This window comes from Mastigoproctus giganteus, chromosome 14 (assembly GCF_048544385.1).
Source record: "Mastigoproctus giganteus isolate SK-2022 chromosome 14, ASM4854438v1, whole genome shotgun sequence".
In the NCBI taxonomy this organism is placed as follows: domain Eukaryota; kingdom Metazoa; phylum Arthropoda; class Arachnida; order Uropygi; family Thelyphonidae; genus Mastigoproctus; species Mastigoproctus giganteus.
The window spans coordinates 81,423,946-81,444,481 of record NC_143588.1 but is presented as its reverse complement, the minus strand read 5'-3'; the positions used below and the strand labels follow the sequence as shown (position 1 = coordinate 81,444,481).

General features: G+C 33.9%; 1 protein-coding gene across 1 annotated transcript in view; it reads right to left on the bottom strand.

Annotated features, from left to right (window-relative positions):
- GLS (glutaminase) overlaps nucleotides 1-20,536 on the bottom strand; it is a 207,017-nt gene that overhangs the window by 89,390 nt on the left and 97,091 nt on the right. The window contains exons 8-10 of the mRNA XM_090388434.1: nucleotides 6,674-6,706; nucleotides 4,726-4,784; nucleotides 4,475-4,592 (exon numbers count right to left, since the gene is read on the bottom strand). Of these exons, the coding sequence (XP_090244560.1) occupies nucleotides 4,475-4,592; nucleotides 4,726-4,784; nucleotides 6,674-6,706 (210 nt within the window). The remainder of the gene's footprint in view (nucleotides 1-4,474; nucleotides 4,593-4,725; nucleotides 4,785-6,673; nucleotides 6,707-20,536) is intronic.

The following is a 20,536-nucleotide window of genomic DNA, read 5'->3' as shown; positions in this document are numbered from 1 at the left end:
CACTGGAACCATTTCATCAACTGTACACCTCTTTTCATATATACTCTTTAAACCTTATGTTTAATGGGTTACATTGAATACCCATTTATATAATATATATACAGTGGAACTTCTGTATTACGAACTTCTATTTAACGAATTTCTCTATATTACGAATTTTTTCGCAAAACATTGCACCTTGAAACGAAATTACATGTAAAATTAACCCCATATAACGAAGTGTTAGTCTCTCTATAACGAATTTTTAAAAAAATTAGTAAAAGCATTTTTGAAGATTTTCAAGCATTTACTGCTAAACAGCCGCTCAAATATACTGCCTCCTTCCTTCCGAAATTGCGCATTAGCATCTGGAATTAAATAATCATCCTTTTAGTGACCACTTGCGGCCATTGACGCCCGTAGGAGGGTCTTTGTTTCATTTTTGTTACAGTTATTAAACCAAATGGGTTTTCTTAAAAGTGGTCTTAAACGTTACAATAAATAGGGTAGATTTGTAAATTGATGTTGGCTCAGGGGAAAGCGAAATTCGCTGCGGTAAGCCTTTAAGCGGTAAGCGTGCTGCGGCGGCAATACATAGAATGCTACCATAGTCGGTTTTTAGTAACGCCTACTGAGTGACATTCGCTTCTCACCTCAACTGTACCACGTGACCTTCCTGTCAATCATTATGTGGTATGTCCGTTCTCGTCTAACTGGACTCCCAATAGATGGTTTTCATGAATTTTTTTTTTTATTTCGTTCGTCATCAATCACCTAGGCTATATGCTCTTGTATTTTTTTTTTTTTTTCTGAAAAGTAACATACAGCATACGTTAATCATAAATTTTCTTTCGTGTATATACGAATGAAAGCAGAATAAAAGAAATTCACAAAGTCGTATATTTCTTCAAAGTGAGTGATACTGTTGAATTGGCAAGCGAACGTCATTGAGTAGGCGGTACTAACAATTCACTACTGGCCAGCTTAGCGAAGTTTGCGGTGTATGTATTCGGCAAGAACTGCAGTAGAGTAATTTTTATAATTGCGAAAACAATGTCGAAGAGAAAGTGTTTAAGTATTAATGATAAAGCAAAGATTGTTATGATATTGACCAGGGTTTTAAGAAAAAAGATGTTGCGGAGAAATATGGCAACTGCAAGCAGTTTATCTACGATTTTAAAAAAATCGAGAATCAATTTTAAATGCAATTGAAGGAGGAGCAGACAAGAAGCGAATTAAGTTGGGTATATACGAAGATGTTGATAAAGCTGTTCTAAAATGGGTGCAAATGATACGTGAAAAGAATATTCCAATATCGGGCCTAATAATTAAGCAACAAGCTCTGAAATTTGCACAGTCCCTTGGACATACAGAATTTAATACGAGCACTGGGTGGCTAGATAAATTTAAGAAGCGCCACAGAATTGTGGAAAAGGTTATTTGTGGAGAAAGTGTTAATGTAAGCGAAGAAGATCAGTTGGAGGAACAATACTTTAAAGAAGATTTTGGAAGAATATGAGCGTAAGGATGTTTTTAATGCTGACGAAATGGGTTTATTCTTTAAATGTTTACCGAATAGAACACTTGCTTTTAAGGATGATAAATGTTTTGGCGGAAAACAAAGCAAAGAAAGAATCACTGTGCTAGTTGGAGCAAATATGACAGAAAGTGAAAAATTAAGACTTTTAGTCATCGGAATATCAAAAAACCCAAGATGTTTTAGAGGCACAAAATCTTTGGAAGTTGACTACACCTATTAATAAAAAAGCATGGATGACAAGTGATATTTTTGAAGAATGGATATTAAAACTAGACAAGCGTATAACAAAAGGAAAATCGTGTTGGTAACTGACACATCCTGCGAAACTTAAAGTGCGAAGTTGTTTTTACCACCAAACGTAACGTCAAAACTCCAGCCAATGGACCAAAGCATTATTAAAAATTTTTAATTTCATTATCGAAAGACAATAATAATGAAGATTGTCAATGCGTTATCAGAAAATAGAAACTTGGAGGTTACAATTAACCTTAGAGATGCACTCTGAACTGGCAAAAGTTTGGACAAACAATGTCACTGAATACACTATTCAAAATTGTTTTTCGAAAGCGGGATTTGCATTGAATACAGAAGTCGAACAACGACTGGACGAACAAGATGAACTGCCCCTTTCACAACTGAAAAACTTTTGGACATTATTAGAATCGTCTGGAAACATCGAAAATGAAATAACACTGAATAGTTATGTTTATGTAGATCACAGCAGAACATCCAAATGAAGATGAAATACTGCTGAACAGTGTTAGACGCGACCTGATCACGAAGAAATTAACGATGACGCTGAAGACGCATCAGAACAACCCGTAGAAAAGCCAACTCGCGAAGAAATGATTAACGCTTTTAAAACGGTGCGTATGGGTCTAGTTTTGTGAAAATGTTCCTGATAATGTTTTTAATGCTCTGAACAAATGTGAGGTTTTCTTTGAGAATCAGACAATTTTTTAATTGTACTGTGCAAACGAAAATTGCAGATTTTTTTAATTTGTGATATTTATGGGCGAAAATTGTGTAAACGTAATTTAAATAAGTGTTTTTGAAATAAAATACATTAAAAATAAATGTAGATTCGTTTTCATTTTATAATTAGATAACAATTTCTAATAAAAAAGATATTCTCTGTATAACGAAATTTCTCTATAACGAATTTTTTCGCCGGATTTATCGAATTCGTTATAGGGAAGTTCGACTGTATATATATTTTTTTTTTTTTTGATATAATCCAATTAAATACACTATCTACCAGATTGAGGATTAAATTTATTCAAGCTATCTAGTTGCACAACACTAGGTGGAAGTTAATTCCAGCAATCAATTATCTTCTAGTCAAAGAAATTTCTGCATATCTATTCCGGGACCATCCTTTTTTGATTTAAAATTACATCCTCTTATACGTGTTATTTCAGAAAGAGCAGAGATGCCATCAAGTTATTCAACTCTTTGAAGGCCTTACATACTTCAATTTTTTTTTGGTTTGGAAGAAAGAACAAGGCAGAATTACAGAATCCAATTCAGAAGAATAGTTCCGATGGAAATATCTATAGAAAAGGCATGCAGCAGAAATAGAATGTCTATGAGACAGAGATTGAAGAGATTTTGTAATAGATGGGTCATTTAATTAACCTAACTGACCTCTTTTGAATGGAGTCTAGAAGCCTAAGAGGGCACTTTAGAGATACACCCCATTAGAGATACTGTCCCAGATGTGGAAACAATATTCCATTGTAAGGCAGATTTGGGATTTGTAGAGAGAGAGAGAGAGAGAGAGTAGCTGTATAGAAGAAAAATAATGAAAAGAGTGAAAGAGAAAACCCAGTTTTTTAGATGCAGAGTAAGCAATATTTGAGATGTGCTTTTGGCAATGAGAGAGAGAGAGAGAGAGAGATTAGAGATCACGGTAATCCCTAATAGAGATACTACATAAGCTTTCCTAGAAATCAGAGTGTCATTGAAGATAAGCATAGGAGCAGAGGAATACTTTTTGCAAGGTAGAAGACATGACTGAGTTTACACTCAGTCCTGTCTTCTAGAGCAAAGAAGTTATCTTTGCTCCACTAGAGAATTACCTGGAGATCAGCAATTAAGGAATTAGTAGTAGATTCTTCAAGAAGTTGAAACTGTTAGTGCAGGGCAAGGTTTCTCGAACTGGAAGGTGGAAATGCAATGTGCTATCAGCAAAACCTTGGATGGGATTTCTGGTCAACGGAAGGTCATTAATATACAAGAGAGAAAGAACCAAACCTTGGGGAACACCAGCATTAGTGGAGATGTTAGAAGACAGAGCCATCTACAATCTACCAATGATATTTTTATGCTGGTTTTCAGATCACAGTCGCATTAGAGAAATCCCACATAAGATCATGTTTCCCTGGTTGGGGAAACAGTAATCAGCAACCTCTTCCTCAACTAGTTTGGCTCCTAGAAGACTGGCTTTTATGAGGTCTGGCACAGTTAAAATCCTCAAAGATAAAAAGTTAGACACAGACAGTAGCCTCTTCCATTTGTGTCAAGTTGGAATCACTACTCCTCCAAAGTGTTAAGCAACTTGTGTGAAGTGACACATTGCAGTCACAAGCCTCAGACTGCAGGCAATCAAGGAGATACTTCTCCACCACTCTTTTATTTGTTATCCCACAACTAAACACCCCATTAGAGATACTAAAGTTGTACTAATTTTTATGATCAGTTGTATCAAAGATGAGTATCATAAAAGAAACAGGTTTTACTTTTAATTTCAAATCAGGATATATTTTTTTAAAAGATGGGCCTTCCCTGTTTAAGTTGTTTCTTATTTTTGAAATCCAATCTTTATTTACTCATTAAATAGCTTAAATTGCTGAAAAACTTTCTTTTTTATTCAGTTTTCCAAAAAAAAAAAAAAAAAAAAATTAACTTTCAGGTATTTAATGATGTACATTCCAAAACAATCATTATACAAACCTGAAAGTAAAAATCCATGACATCTCGAAGATTGGCCTTTTCAGGATAGCATTTATTCTCCTTCATGTAAAAGCCAATTGCATAATTTCTGTCTGCTGCCTCCCTTTCTGAGAGAAAGCTGATTGAATAAATGAAATAACCAATTTTACGGAAGACTATGATAAATGATAGTAATAAATGTGCTTTTTTTTATTTAATGACATCTCTCAACAGGTAATTATCACTATTTCTAAATGTATCACTTTACTCACGTTGCATTGTTAAATCCAAGATATTCACCACCTGCCATAGCTTTATAGTAATGGGAAATCTGTAAAATAAAAACAAAAAAATCAGCATCTATAACAACTACAAAAAGAATCGTATAAAACTGAGATAGTATAAAAGCAAACCAGACCCAGACTGGTCTGGATGGTCAACAGGACAGATGATCAGCACACCATGAATCATCATTAAAGAATAATTAAAGTGATTTTTGTGATTAAAATATATGACCTATCATACTGGTTGCTGCTGCTTCTCAGAAGTTGTAACTGACCCCTTTTGCTGTATTTCAACTGCAATCTTTTAATAGTAGAAACCAAAAGACTTATTAAATCTGCAGTTACAGCAATTATTTGGTAATCATCTACACTTCAGATGATTTACAAGTATTTATGTATTTTAAACTCCTGTTTTGTTGCAAGGTCCTCTACCCACTGGAATAAAAACATTTCATTTAACTAAGATTGCCAGTTAAAGCTATCAAATGACAACCAGAATCAATGGCCAATACACAACAATGTACTCACCTAATGGTCAATAATCAATGGTGTAGGATACTTAAAAACCTCTCTGATATATCAATAAAAGTTAGTGGTTAGAAGACACCCTGGGACAGCCCTATGGCTGTCTTGGTGTATCTCCTAACCACTTCATTTACCTTTCATCAATGGAAGCATAAATTCACTGCAGAATTCCATAGTATTCAATGCAGAGCTCCACAGTAAAAACAAATGTAGGTCATGTTTTTATTACAGTAAAAAGAACAGTATATTATAAATAAAATACAATGCATACACAGTTATCAAGGTTGATATATGGTGGTGGTTGGTGGATTTTTTTCATTTTTTTTTTTAAAAAAGAAGATATCAAGTGATATTACAATGTGATAATAATAAGCCATAACCACTCATTATTCATTTATTAAATGCTTCTAAAGCTACTTTTGCATTATACTGACAATTCAAAATTACCCATGATAACTGTAATTATTGCAAATAGTATACATGCTATACTACATTAATTCATTTCTCTATTTGTTTTTTTTTTATTATTATTTTATATTTGAATTTAATAAATTAAATAAAATCTATTTATCAAGATCTATAAAACCATTATTTTCTAAAATATCTGTAATACATTAAGTGTGCTGTCCAACTGTCCTGTTCAACCAATCATCCCATCGACCAATTGTCATATACCTGAAAAATCTCTTTATAAGAAATGTTAAAAATAGACACATTAAAATAAAGTTATCTTAAATCTTCTTAAACATTTACAAATGTTTTTCAAAAAATTATAAAATGTCAAAAAAAAATTCTAGGAACAAAAATCTTAAAAGATATAATAATGTTGCACTTGTGTTTTATGATAATTTAAGCCAATTACAGATCAAAGCAAAGAATCTAATGTGCTTCTGCTTCACCTTAGCCCGGGTAATTTTGTATTTTATTCAAGTTTGAAAAAAAGAGGAGAGATCAATTATCATCTAATGAGCTGGGAATGAAACTGCTAACCACTTCCTTCTTTTGGAAGTGGGCACACACACACACACACACACACACACACACACACACACACACACACACACACACACACACACACACACACACACACACACACACACACACACACAAATAAATAAATAAGTGTCAAAATGTTTGTAAATTAATGATGCCAATAATATAAATCAAAAAACATAGTAATATTCAGTGGATAGAACTTATCCGCATAAAATACTTTTAAAAAATGGTAGTCAAAGAAATGGTTAAAAATTGAGGGTCAATGCTTAATTTGATGAGCACAAATATTCAAATCTGAGCCATCTTTCGTTATACTCTAATGGGCAATCGGATGACAATGTTCACAATATACACTTAAATTTTACAGAGGCTTATACTGTACTTTTTATACAATTTTTATGGTAGAGCTGCTTACCCAGTCAAATTTTTCTGAAACTCTCATTTCTCCCTGTCAAAAAGAAAAAATACATACATTAAATCTAAAAAATATATGCATGATGGAAAATATATATAAAACAGTAGTTCCAAATCTATATTACGCATACCACTAGCAGTAAATGCACTATTGATCCACTTACCATATTCTGATATGGTAAGTGGATCAAAAATAACTAGCATTTAGAATATTAAAAAAAAAAAAGTAATAATACATTGCAATTTTGAGTGCGGATGTAGCTCCTGGGACAGAGAAGTTTTTTCTGATTTATTTCTGTTTTATTAGCTTAAATTGGCATATTAACTTATTTTCTAGAGTAGCTTTATATTCCTATTTACGATACTTGTTTAAAGTAACTTAAATAGAGATTTTGTAGGTATTACTTAGTATCGGTAAGGGTATCAAATCCACGTGTTGACCGATCATAAATTGCCGCCATTGTAACACGATACAAAATATCTCGAACTAGATAGCATAAGCTTAATATAGTATAGTATAGTACATAATATTGTCAATTAATCAGTAAAATCTATTAATCTTGTTGAACTTCATTGTCAATTAAATTGTACTTTTAACTATACATATAACGACTTAGGTTACGTAACATAAATAATTAGAAAAATAAATAATTAATAATTAACTTGATACGGAAGTTATATAAAGGGATTTCGTAGATAACACTCGATACTGAAACATAAATATAGCGTTATAACTGTGTTGGGATACAAGTTTAGGGTTTTAATTTTGCACTGAAATTGAAATTTTATTGAAATTAAATCGAAATCATGACTCAAACCAGAGCAGCAAAGCAAAAGGCTCAAGCTAATGGGAGTGGTGTGGCTCACAGGAGAACTGAGGGGGGCAGTTGCCCTCTGAATCACAGCCTTTTAAAATGCACTACTTGCTTGATGTTTGTGGAGCAGTCGGGTACGGGACATGATACTGCCATGGGGGATGTCTTTGTTTGTGCACGATGCAAGGAGTGTAAGGAAATCAGGCGACAACTCAGTGTTGTTATGGGCCTATATGAGAGCTTGAAGGACATGGTGGATGCCCTCAAAGGATTAAAAGTGAGGGGCCCATCAAGCTCTCAGCTGCCCACACCAATGCCAGAGCTTGCACTTGGTCATCGCGCAACACAGCGGCAGCCCCCAAGGCAGAATGCGCTGGTCCCAAAGGAACTAGTAGTTGTTGGTGACTCTATTGTCAGGGAAACGGGAAACATGCTTTATAAAAAGGATAGGTGGAACAGGACCAGGGTATGTCAGCCAGGGGCAAAGGTTGATGATGTTGTAGAGCGGATATCATCTTTTAAGGGCACAAAAGGTGATATAGTTGTACACGTTGGCACTAATGATATTAAGAGTAGAAGACCGGCGGAATTACTTAACAAGTACAGGTCACTGTTGAAAAAAAGCCGTGAATTAGGGTTGAATATGAAAGTGTCTGCAATTCTGCCCAGACACGATAGGAGGGAGTATATGATGAGAGCCCTGTCGATCAATTCGGCCCTGGAAAGATTGTGCAAGGCTCAAGGGGTAGAATTTTTTTCAGCCTGGTCTGTACTTGTTAACAGGAGAGACTGCTTCTACAGGGATGGGTTACACTTAAATAGAAAGGGTGCAAGAATGTTTGCTGATGCTATCGAGGCAGTGTTAGGTGGATCAGAAAACTGCTAGATTGGGGGGATACAAGGACTAATAGATTAACAGTAGCCACTAGCAGAGGTGAAAGTGATTCTTGCACTGCTTCTATTGGAATGAGCAGCAGCCTGGAAAATAAGATGCAGGATATTTCAGAGACTGCTGGGAATCATTGGGGTACAAGTAAACACATGAGTTGTGTTAGGGTAGCTAAGAAAAAGAACAGGTGCATGTATACTTGCGTGTACACCAATGCTAGGAGTTTAGTAAATAAATTTGATGAATTTGAGGTATTGCTCAAAACATCAAAGGCAGATATTGTTGGGATTTCAGAGATGTGGTGTCACACAGATATAAGGAATGCAGAACTAGAATTTGGGGAGTACAATGTCTACAGAAAGGATAGACAGGATAGGAAGGGAGGAGGGGTTATGCTATTAGTTAAGAAATACATAAAATCCAAGGAAGTGAAGCCAGTCGACATCGCTGGACAGTGCAGTGTCGAGTCAGTTTGGTGTGACATAAGCATTGGAAGATCAAAATTGAGAGTAGGAGTGTGCTATAGGCCTAATGACTCTGATGAGTATAATAAGAAACTGTACAGGGAAATAGAGTGGGCCAGTAAATCAGAGAGTCTTATAATGGGGGATTTTAATTTCCCAGATATTGACTGGAATTTGGGGGCTGGTCACTTCACACACTAGCAAGGCTTTTGTGGATTTATTGGATGATTGTTTTCTACATCAGCATGTTCGGGAGGCAACTAGAGGGAGTAATACTCTTGATTTGATTATCAGTAGTGATTCTTCATGCATTAAGAATCTGCAGATAAATGAACCACTAGGTGGCAGTGATCACAGTGTGCTGAAGTGGGATTTACTCAAAGAGGTAACTACCATTAGGGGTAAAGGGAAGGGTTATTGCTTTCGTAAAGGCGACTACGATGGACTGAGACAGTATTTAAATTCTATACAGTGGGACCAACTGATGATGTTTCCAAGAGCAAATTCAAAATGGGAAGCATTCAAAGAACTTATCTTGGAAGCTACTGGGCTTTACATACCAACTAAGAAATATTGTTCAAGGTTTAGGCCTAAATGGATGTCAGGTGAACTAATGAGACATATGGTAGAGAAGAAAAATGCATGGGATACATACAAATTAACACATGACAGAGAAGCCTATGATAGATACAAGTTGATCTGTAACCAAGTTACAAAGGAGATTAGGCAGGCGAAGGCAGATTACGATATATCTTTGGCAAGGGATGCAAAGAAAAACAGCAAAGAGTTCTTTACTTATGTAAACTCTAGAAGGAAGGGGATGAATCAAATTGGTCCACTTGATATCGATGGGTCAACTGTTGATGATCTTGCTCAGGTAGCTAACAAACTAAATGAATATTTTGCATTGACATTCACACATGAGGAGTTATTCAGCGAGGGGAATGCCAGAGGTGTATTCAACTCTGGCAGTAAGCTAGAGAATCTTGTAATCTCTGAGAGTCAAGTGGAGGAGAAATTGTTGAAGATAAACACAAGAAAGGCACCTGGGGTGGATGGGATCTATCCAGTTATATTAAAGGAGGCAGCAAAGGAAGTAAGCAAACCCTTAGCCATAATTATGAGAGCTTCCTTGGACTCAGGGGAGGTACCCATGGACTGGAGATGTGCAAATGTGACCCCAATTCACAAAGGGGGATCACAGGCTGACACAAGTAATTATAGACCTGTGAGTTTAACTTCTGTTCCCTGAAAATTAATGGAGGCACTGGTTAAAGAAGCACTGCAGGATCATCTAGACAAGACTTCAGTTATAGCTCGGACACAGCATGGTTTTGTTAAGGGGAAGTGTTGCCTGACCAATTTGATTGGATACTATGAGGCAGTCACAGGGAATAACTTTGATATTATATACTTGGATCTTATTTAGATAGTATGAATCTAAGCTGTAATACTCAATATGTTCTACGTTGATAATAATATTAGTAAAATGATAAGAGGAGTTTACCTCAATATAGTACGTAGAACACTTCCGTATGATACCCTCCAGAAATTAAAATGGAAAAAACGAAAATATTCAAATCATTTTGAATATTTTCATTAGATTCTTTTAATTGCGTTAATTTGATTTTTAATTGCGTTAATTTGATTTTTAATTGTTTTAAATTGATTTTGAATTGTGTTAAATTGATTATTTAATTATTTATATTTTACTTTAATGTAATGGTAAGTTGTCGATTTTTTCGTTTTTTCCGTTTTAATTTCTGGAGGGTATCATACGGAAGTGTTCTACGTACTATATTGAGGTAAACTCCTCTTATTATTTTGATACTGTTGCATATGGAAGATTGCTGCACAAATTGGAGCAATGTGGCATTGGAGGCAAATTGCTGCTATGGATAAAGGGGTTGTTGAGGGGAAGAAGACAGAGTGGTAATCAATGGACACTGCTCATCGTGGACTAATGTTATTAGTGGAGTCCCTCAGGGGTCAGTATTGGGTCCATTATTGTTTTCTGTATTTATAAATGATATTGATGATGGTATATCAAGCTTAATGTCCAAGTTTGCAGACGATACAAAGGTTGGCAGGGTTGTCAAGGACACTACTGACACTATGCTGCTGGAACAGGATCTGGAAAGGTTGAGCAGATGGGCTGAGAGGTGGCAAATGAAGTTTAACATTGACAAATGTAAAGTACTACATATGGGAAACAGCAACCCCAAAGCAACGTATCAACTCTGTGGTACTACACTGACAGTGGTAGAGAATGAAAAAGACCTGGGGGTGGTTGTGCAGGCAGATATGAAGTTCTCTGAGCAGTGCAGACGGGCTGCAAGAGTAGCTCATGGTGTATTGTCAATGATATATAGGAATTTTTCTAGCAGAGATAAGGAGGTGATTATTCCTTTGTATAAGGCAATGGTCAGGCCACACCTAGAGTACTGTATACAGGCCTGGAGGCCTCATTTCAAGAAGGATGTAGAGCTGCTAGAACGAGTACAGAGAAGGGCAACAAGAGTAGTGAATGGAACAAAGGGGTGCTCTTACGAAGAAAGGCTTAAGTTTTGCAAATTAGTGTCTGGAGACTAGGCACCAGCGAGGTGATCTGATAGAGGTGTATAAAGCCTTGAATGGTTTGAGCATGCTCAATACTGATGGGATTCTCCCTCTTGCTCAGAATAATCACCTGAGAGGGCATAAATTCAAATTGAGGAAAGACGTGCGGAAATTTGCCTTTAGCCAGCGGGTGGTTGGTTGGTGGAACAGACTTCCATCCCTTGTCGTGGAAGTTGATAGCCTAAATAAGTTTAAGGCTCAGCTGGACAGGTATTTCGAACGAACAGAGGGGTGAAGTGGAAGTGGTTATTTTTTTTATTTATTTATTTATTTATTATTATTTTTTTTTTTATTTTATTATTATTTTTTTTTGGCTGATGCTGCATAAGCTTGCTTTCTTGCATCAAATGTCTCTACTAATACTAATGCTAATGCATTTTCTGACAGTAAGGATAAGATTAAAAAGGTTGGGCACCCCTGATATTATACTAATCTACAGAACTTGGACATCAGCTATGACATAAAATATGACTTATATTACATAAGAATATATATTAATATATCTTGATAAAACTTCAGGACTGTTTATGGTGGTAGGGGGAGGGGAAAGCATCACTATTGTGAAGCAAACAGTTGTATGCCGAGATGTATACAGTTTCAAACTACTCACTTAATTGAACATTCTTAAAAATTCACTGCAATGCTGCCCTTACAAAAACTGCTTATAGATAAATTATAAACTCTAAAGGAAAACCAAATTTTATAAGACAACTTTTGCAGATTGCATAAAAATCATCTTTTGGCAATTAACAGGAAAAGAGACTTTAAATGTAAAACAAAATTCAAATACTAAAGAATAAATAAACAATTGCACTTATCATTTAATATAACCTTAGAAACTGAAATTTAATAGCAATATGGCAAAAAATAAAGTATCAAAATAAAAAACAGAATGGGAAAGAGACACTGACTGATTACTTAAGCACATAGCCAGGTGGGAAGGAGCAGCAGTGCGTAGTAACCCCAGTCTAATCAAGAAGCACACACTTCTTGATTAGACCGGGGTTCGAGCCCGTCACCACCAAATACGGTGGATGTGGAAAGGTCAGGGAATGACCACTGCATATCCTGGAGCAATATGGCCTTAGTTGCTAATGCTCCTAAAAACCAAATAACAAACAAACAAACAAACTTAAGCCCAACACATCTGTTATTTATGAAATAAAAATTAATAATTTAATTATCTTATGTTGATTGCAGTTTTGCTTATTTGTAGTTTCCTTTTTACTCTCCAGCTTCATATTTGTGAACCATGTTTTGCTTAATTTGAATGTAATGTCAGTTAATGTTTGGTAAACTATTTGATAAACTGAAGTAAAGCATAAAAATATCAATACAATTCTTATTACTTTTTTATTTCTAGTAAACACAGTAATTACTTTTGGTATATTGTAATTGCTATAAAAATTGAAAAAAAAAAATTATAATGTATATTTAGATCATTCAGTCAAAGAGTGATTGATCACTGGAATAAATGTCCACCTATTCTTGTGGTGTTTGCAAGTTCATCTAAGGCCATGCACAAGCAACTAAACTGCTGCTATGATAATTAAATTGCCAATAGTGACATAACATGCATACATGCACAAACAGAACAACTGCCAATATTTGTAATTTTTATTCCAGTTAAATAATGAGCTTCACAGAGAGCATTGCCACCTTTTCAAATCTCTAGCCCAAAGATGAATTCAGGAGGGAGGTGGGGAGAGGTAGTGAAAGCAATCCTAAAAGTTTCACACATAAAATAGGCATTTTTAAATTATCTTCTAACTAAAAAATTAATTTGCTAAATGCTATTTATTAAGAACAAAAAATTACTATAAGGACTTCTGTGATAAATATTTACTTGCATACTATACATGCAAATTTCTAATTACCAATTTAGGACCTTAACCAACACAAAGTTTAAAACAGGGGTTGGCATAATTTTCTGGAGAACATCAATAACAGAAATCTCATAAATTGCTTGATTTAAAGTATGATTCAAATTTTTATGTATGTACTTATCTAATGTTTTTTTTATAATAAAAATTATAATAATTCTACAACTATCATATTTTATTTAAAATAGAGATACACATGTAAAAATGTCTCATGACCTTATTTATTTTTAAAGTAGGTCACACATCAGGGGAAAAGCTGGCAGTCCTGATTTAAAATGGTGTGGTAAATAATACAAGTATTAAAGTTTTGTAAGTTATATACATCCTGAAAAGCATAAACACAAAATAATATCAGATTTCCCTGAATGAAAATTATCTTTTCCCCATAATTCTACAACCAAGAGAAACTGTACCAAAATCCAGAGCTTGAACTTGAAATGGCCTGTTTAAGCCCAAAGAGGTGGCAGTTCTACTCACAAAGATATATATATATATATATATATATATATATATAGTAGTAATATACAACTGTTAAGAAGCAAAATAAGAAGAAAAAGGAAAATAACAAAAGTTATCGTATGCCTGATGCTTCAAAATGCGCAGTGCAGCAGTAAAGGAAGCAAAAGTATATAAATAATGTGTGGTTCACAGACTCTTTATCTATTTTAAAAATCACATATATATATATATATATATATATATATATATATATATATATATATATATTAAAATTAAATTAAAAAGATAATACCTCAGAACATTACACATCAAATTACTATAATTAAGAAAAAAAATATATTCTTGTTTATACTCCAGCACAATCACATAGGCCAAAGTAGTTTACAACTAATCATTCTGGCAACAATGTAATCATTAACTGTATTTAGCAGTCACACAAGCTTAAACAATGGTCAACTTAATGCATGTGCTTGTCTACTGCATTCTTGACACTTGACAGCTTGGTTAGGTCAAACCTATACACAAGAACTAAATTTGAATACCTCCGAACTATGGGTTTAAGATTCATATATAAATTTAAATAATATCATTTTAAATAACGAACCACTTCCATACATTTCTTACAAAGTTCCTCATGAAATTGAGAGCAGATAAATTATTTAATCTGATTTTTTAAATTGACTAAAAAAAACTGGACTTATAGTCCTATTTAAAGATGTTTAAATTTATTAGATATTAATAATCTGGATCCATGTTTACCACAAAATAATTTTTTTACTCAATGAAATCACTGTTCAGTATAAACAGTCAGTGTTTTTATTACTATTTTAAAATTATTTTATATATTCATGACATAAGCACTGCATGGTGTTTTACTGTTTTGCATGGAACAAATTATTATTATTATTTTTTTTATATACAGCACTAATCTTCTTTCCTCCCTCACAGATTAACTTTTCTAAATAATAAAATTTTTATTATTATAAATTATACATAGTTATAAATTACACACTATTGTGTAAAGGTATAAATTTCACACCTTTGTGTGTAATTTATAACTTTACACAATGTATAAACTTTGTATAATATAAATTATACAAAGGCAATGAGCAATTGTTTCATAACCAATGAATGTAAACATACTCAAACATGTGCTTCCGATTTCATATGGGTAACAGTTTTATTATCTCAAGAATGAAGCGCTGCATCATTTTAGTCGCCATTACAAGAAAATTGCCTGTGCACATACAGTGTTCACATGAAGCAGCATGTTCCGTTCAGGGAACTAAACAGTTGCCAGCTTCTATCTAGCTTAAATATATGAAGAGAATGAACAAATACTTGAAAGAAAAAGTGAGAGAAGGTGATATTGGTTATTTATTTATTTATTATTTTTTTTTTTTTTGGATGATGCTACATAGGTCTCCTTCCTTCCATTATTTTGCCAATACTGATACTAATGCATACTATACATGCATATAAAGTTATAATTAATAATGCTGATATAAAGAGTGTAACTGAACAGTTTACAATAAAATTAATAAGTTTCAATAACAAGTCATGTATACCATACATAAAAAAATGGTAATGGTTATTTTTTTAACTTAAAGCAATATGAAAACCCCAGGAGCTCACATCTAGTATGGGCTTGGCACACCCAAGGTCTTGACTGGATATCATCATTCTCCTTTTTCTTGGTGATTCCCTTCTACTTCTACTTCTCTCTCTCTCTCTCTCTCTCTCTCTCTCGATAATTCAGAAATTTTTATTTTTTTTTGGCTGGTGCAGCATAAGCCTCAGGCTTCCTTGTACCATTTTTTTATTTTTTTTTAACTTCAAGCAATATGAAAGCAATATGGTTATTTTTTTAACTTCAAGCAATATGAAAACCCCAGGAGTTCACATCTGGTATGGGCTTGGCACACCCAGGGTCTTGAGCTGGATATCATCATTCTCCTTTTTCTTGGTGATTCCCTTCTACTTCTCTCTCTCTCTCGATAATTCAGAAATTTTTTTTTTTTTTTTGGCTGGTGCAGCATAAGCCTCATGCTTCCTTGTACCATTTTTTATTTTTTTTATTTTTTTTTAACTTCAAGCAATATGAAAGCAATATGGTTATTTTTTTAACTTCAAGCAATATGAAACCCCAGGAGCTCACATCTGGTATGGGCTTGGCACACCCAGGGTCTTGAGCTGGATATCATCATTCTCATTTTTCTTGGTGATTCCCTTCTACTTCTCTCTCTCTCTCTCTCTCTCTCGATAATTCAGAAATTTTTTTTTTTTTTTTGGCTGGTGCAGCATAAGCCTCAGGCTTCCTTGTACCATATGGCTAATGATAATAATAAGTCACAACATATTCTTCTATAATGGATTCATAAACTTGCTTATCTGCAGCCAGAGCTGACTTGGAAATCATGAAGCTGTGTGTGTGGGAAGACCTCTTTAATTCAAATATTTTTAATACTCACTGTTTAACACCACCATATAATTTCCACTGTGTAAGGTAATTGTAAGACCACACTTGGAATACTGTGTTCATAATGGAGACTGCACCTAAAAACATGAGCATCTTGAAAAGGTCCAAAGATGGGCAATATACCTAGTGAACGGCCTCCGTAGCCGAGTGAGCAGGAGCGGGAATGCAGTAGCACACACTCTTTGAGTAGACCGGGGGTTCAAGCCCCTGACTGCTGAATACGGTCAATCTGCCAACCCGCAGTGGACCAGCGTGGCAGATTATGGTCCATTTTCCCTCAACATGAATTATTGAGGGAAACCCACTGCAGGCTTCCATCCTGCAGTGGGTTGATAATGGCTGCACTTTACTTTTACACCTAGTGAAATTGGCAAAGGGATGTCCACATGAGGAAAGATTTTGAATATTTGGGCTACAGAGTTTGGTAACTAGGCACCTTAGAGGAGACCTGATTAACACATAAAAGGCTCTGAGAGGAGAGAGTAAAATTAATGAAAATAAAATGAAGGAAGAAGTTTAGACTGAATCATAGGGAGTTTTCTTTTAGCCAGCGAATTTTTGATTACTGGAATAAGTTGTCTCCATGGGTGGTTGAGGCTGACAACATGAGTGAATCAAACAGGTAGCTTATTTTATTTTATTATTATTTTTTTTTTTTGCAGCAAAAGCCCGTGCTTCCTTTCACCATATCACTAACACTAAATTTTGTTAAAAGTGAAAAATGAAAACTTATAGAATATATTTTATACAGTGAGTTCAGTGCAGTCAAATTGCCACCAAGCTGTCCTTACCTACCTTGCACAACATCTCAATTTGTTTTCAAAAGGACTGTTTTGTTTTATTATCAAAATAAATATAATTCATCATGACAAAAATAAAAATATTAGTGAAAGTGATTTTCCTGCTGATGGCACAAAGTTAGTATGTATGTTTATATTTATAAAGACAAACTGATGCAAAGAAGCCAGACTTATTCCATCAGCCTTAAAAAAAAAAAAAAAAAAAAAAAAATCACTTGGATCCATTCAGATCTGTCCAATTTTTCCTTAAATTTGTATAAGCTTTCCAGCTCTACAAGATTGAGTGAAAATTTATCCCCAAAAAGTTAATAGCTCTTTGACTAAAACAGAATATTCGTATAGCCAGTGTAAGCTATTCTTCCTTAATTTAAGTGCATGCCCTCTAGCTTTAGTTTATCCATCTATGAAAAACAAATTTATATCCCTGTCCACCTATGAAAACAACAACAAAAAAAATTCCCATCCAACTATGAAAATAAAAAAGATATTCCCTAAAGCACCTCAATTAAGTGGACTTAATACTTTGCGACCAACAAAACTGATTCTCTCTCACTCTCTCTTGGGGTGCTGTTTTGTATCAATAATTAATCTTGTTACTCTTAACTGCACCTTTATCCATCTTCTGAAATGGGAGTTCCAAACCGCCATATACAATACTCAATATGTGGCCTAACCATACAGTGATTCATACAATATAATAATGCTCCATACAATGATTAATTATCTCTTTGTCCCTGCCAGCAAAATTCATCACATTAATTCTCTCTGTTAGTGAAGTACACTATAGATAAAATACCACATGCTGAGAGCACTTTGTGTCAGATTGGAAAGAAATACTCGGTACTGAACCCAACAGAACTTCTCTCACGACCCTGTACAGTCAGAGCAACAGCCATCTATAACCACCCTTTGTCTTCTATCATTCAAACAATCTTTTATCCACAATACTGTTCTGATTTATATCAGAGGTGTTCAATGCATGACAATATAAAAAGCCTTGCTAAAATCTAATACACAATGTAAAAATTATTCTTTGCATCTAGTTCTTTCATGACAACCTCATAGTAGCTTATCAGATTAGTTAGACATGATTTCTCTTTAACCAACCCATTCTGTGTTTCTTGTATATTTCCATAATTTTACCTACTAGAGAGGTTAAAATTAAAGGTTTGCAATTACTCATTTCACCTCTGGAAGCGGAAAGAAATTTGCAAATCTCCACTTCACTGAGACAAATTAAGTCCAGAGACAGATGCATAATAACAGAAGAGTTGGCAATCTTTCTTGTCACTTCCTTTAATATCACTGGATAAATCCTATCAGCTTCTCATACCTTCTTTACATTCAAGCATGACAATTTCTCTTCCAGTCCATTTATGCAATTGTCTGAGTCCCAATAACAGTTATATAGGTCATTAGTACAGTCCAGCCTAAAACAATGCTCATATATAAATACTGATGCAAAAAACTTTAGCTCAAGTTATGGTATAAGAAGGGAAAAAAAATCACCATAATAGTGAAAATTGTACTTCCTCAACTATATGAAGTATGATGCTGAATGAATCAACCATTCAAGCATATCAAGAAGGCTGAGATTGAAATGAGGACATACGCTCATTCTGCTGCAGTCTCTAGGATTAAAGTTGCATGTGTAAGTATGTCTTATTTGCATTACTGATAGGTTAAACACTTACAGTATTTACATGCAACTCTCCTTTTCACATTAATTTTTTGCTGTTAGCAAAGTTCTGCTGATCCTCTCCCATCCCAAACAGTTTTGAGGGGAGACATATTAATAAATCATTAATCCACTTGCATAGTACTGACAGACAACCCTTAATCAATTATGCATTAATTATTAGTTTAAGATTAATAGCTGAAATTTTTAGTCCACCTTCCTAAATAATTGTTGTTTACTTGAAATTCTACATGGACAGAACCTATCAAGTGATGTATGGCATGTTTATTTTTGCCTTCCAAATGATCATGCTAGTTCTGGTTTCAGTGTAATGTAAAAACATGTCAACTAATGGGTGAGGAATGTACTTATACATTTCTCACCCACTGGCTACAGAAATTAAATACTGTTCTATATTTAATTATTGTACAAATGCATTTTTTGTCTCTATTATTATTGATGTAAAATGGTTTCTTGCATTGATTATAATTATTATTATTTATCTATTTATTTCTTTGACAAAAAATATTAATACATAACGTAATTTTATGGCTTTTTTATTTTCAGTATAATTAATAAAAGTTTTGTTTCTTTGAAAATAATGTGTGTGAAAAAAAACCTTTTTTAAATTTTCAAATTTTTCATTAAAAAATAAAAAATCACATTTACTAAGTATTGAAATCTATTAACAATATAGCTCACATGGTGCACTTCAAACAAAATTCAAAAAGACAAACAACTTTATCAGAAATAAAAACAAATTTGTTCACCTGTCAGACGATAATGCATAATATGACCTTTTTTTTATAATCAGAGGTGCGACTTGTGTGTTACCCACAAATGATATAATCCATATTTTTTTAAATTTTACATGTCAAAAGGATGCTTCGCTCCCCTCTGACTTGTGTCACACAAACCCAAATTATACGTTTTTATATTTTAATTTTTTTAGTGGGGAACCCCCCCCCACGCCCCCTTCTAATAATCAAAAGATGTGCAAAAATATTATATTATTTTATTAGCTAAAAACAAATTAATAAAAAAACCATCATTTATATATTTGATTATAAACATTTCTTGTCCAGTTTTTTTATTTGTTTTACATTAATACAAAGATTTTTAGCTGCCTTCACTCTGATTAATGCCACGTACAATTGTGCATGCGAAAAATACAGTGAAGTTAAGTTAACACCAACCTCAGATAATGTCTGACCTTGACTTTTGTTTATTGTCATACTGTGTTCATTAAAAATGAAGTTATATTCCCCTTTGTTTGAATACATATGAATCCGTGGAATATATGCTTTCGATCCAGCTCAGTTACCTGTGACATGTTCACAAACCAAACATTTCTTCCTTATTTTCACTAGACGTAGTCGTGTACCACTGCAAATTCCATTTTTTATATCTAAGTTTCTTAAAACCATAACAATTGTGTTTACCTTTAACAGTAATTTATGCAGAGGTAAACCTGAAGGCTCCAGAGAATAAAGTGTTTCAGAGTTTTATTCTTCAGCATTATAACTATCTAGCATAATTTGGTCTGATGAATAAACTATTTTCAATTCTCCTGGAATCTCAATTTTGGATAAAATTTTTTCATTTAGCGAACAGTATTATTTGTTGCTGCTAAATTGAAACTTTTCTTCCAAAGGAGTTTCAATACTTCCAAAAACATCATGTATTAAATTTCCCAAACTGCGAATATTTTCAGGAATCTCTATTTGAGCATTTTCGTCTTTTACCGCTTTATCATTTTTTACAATTGATTCTTTTTT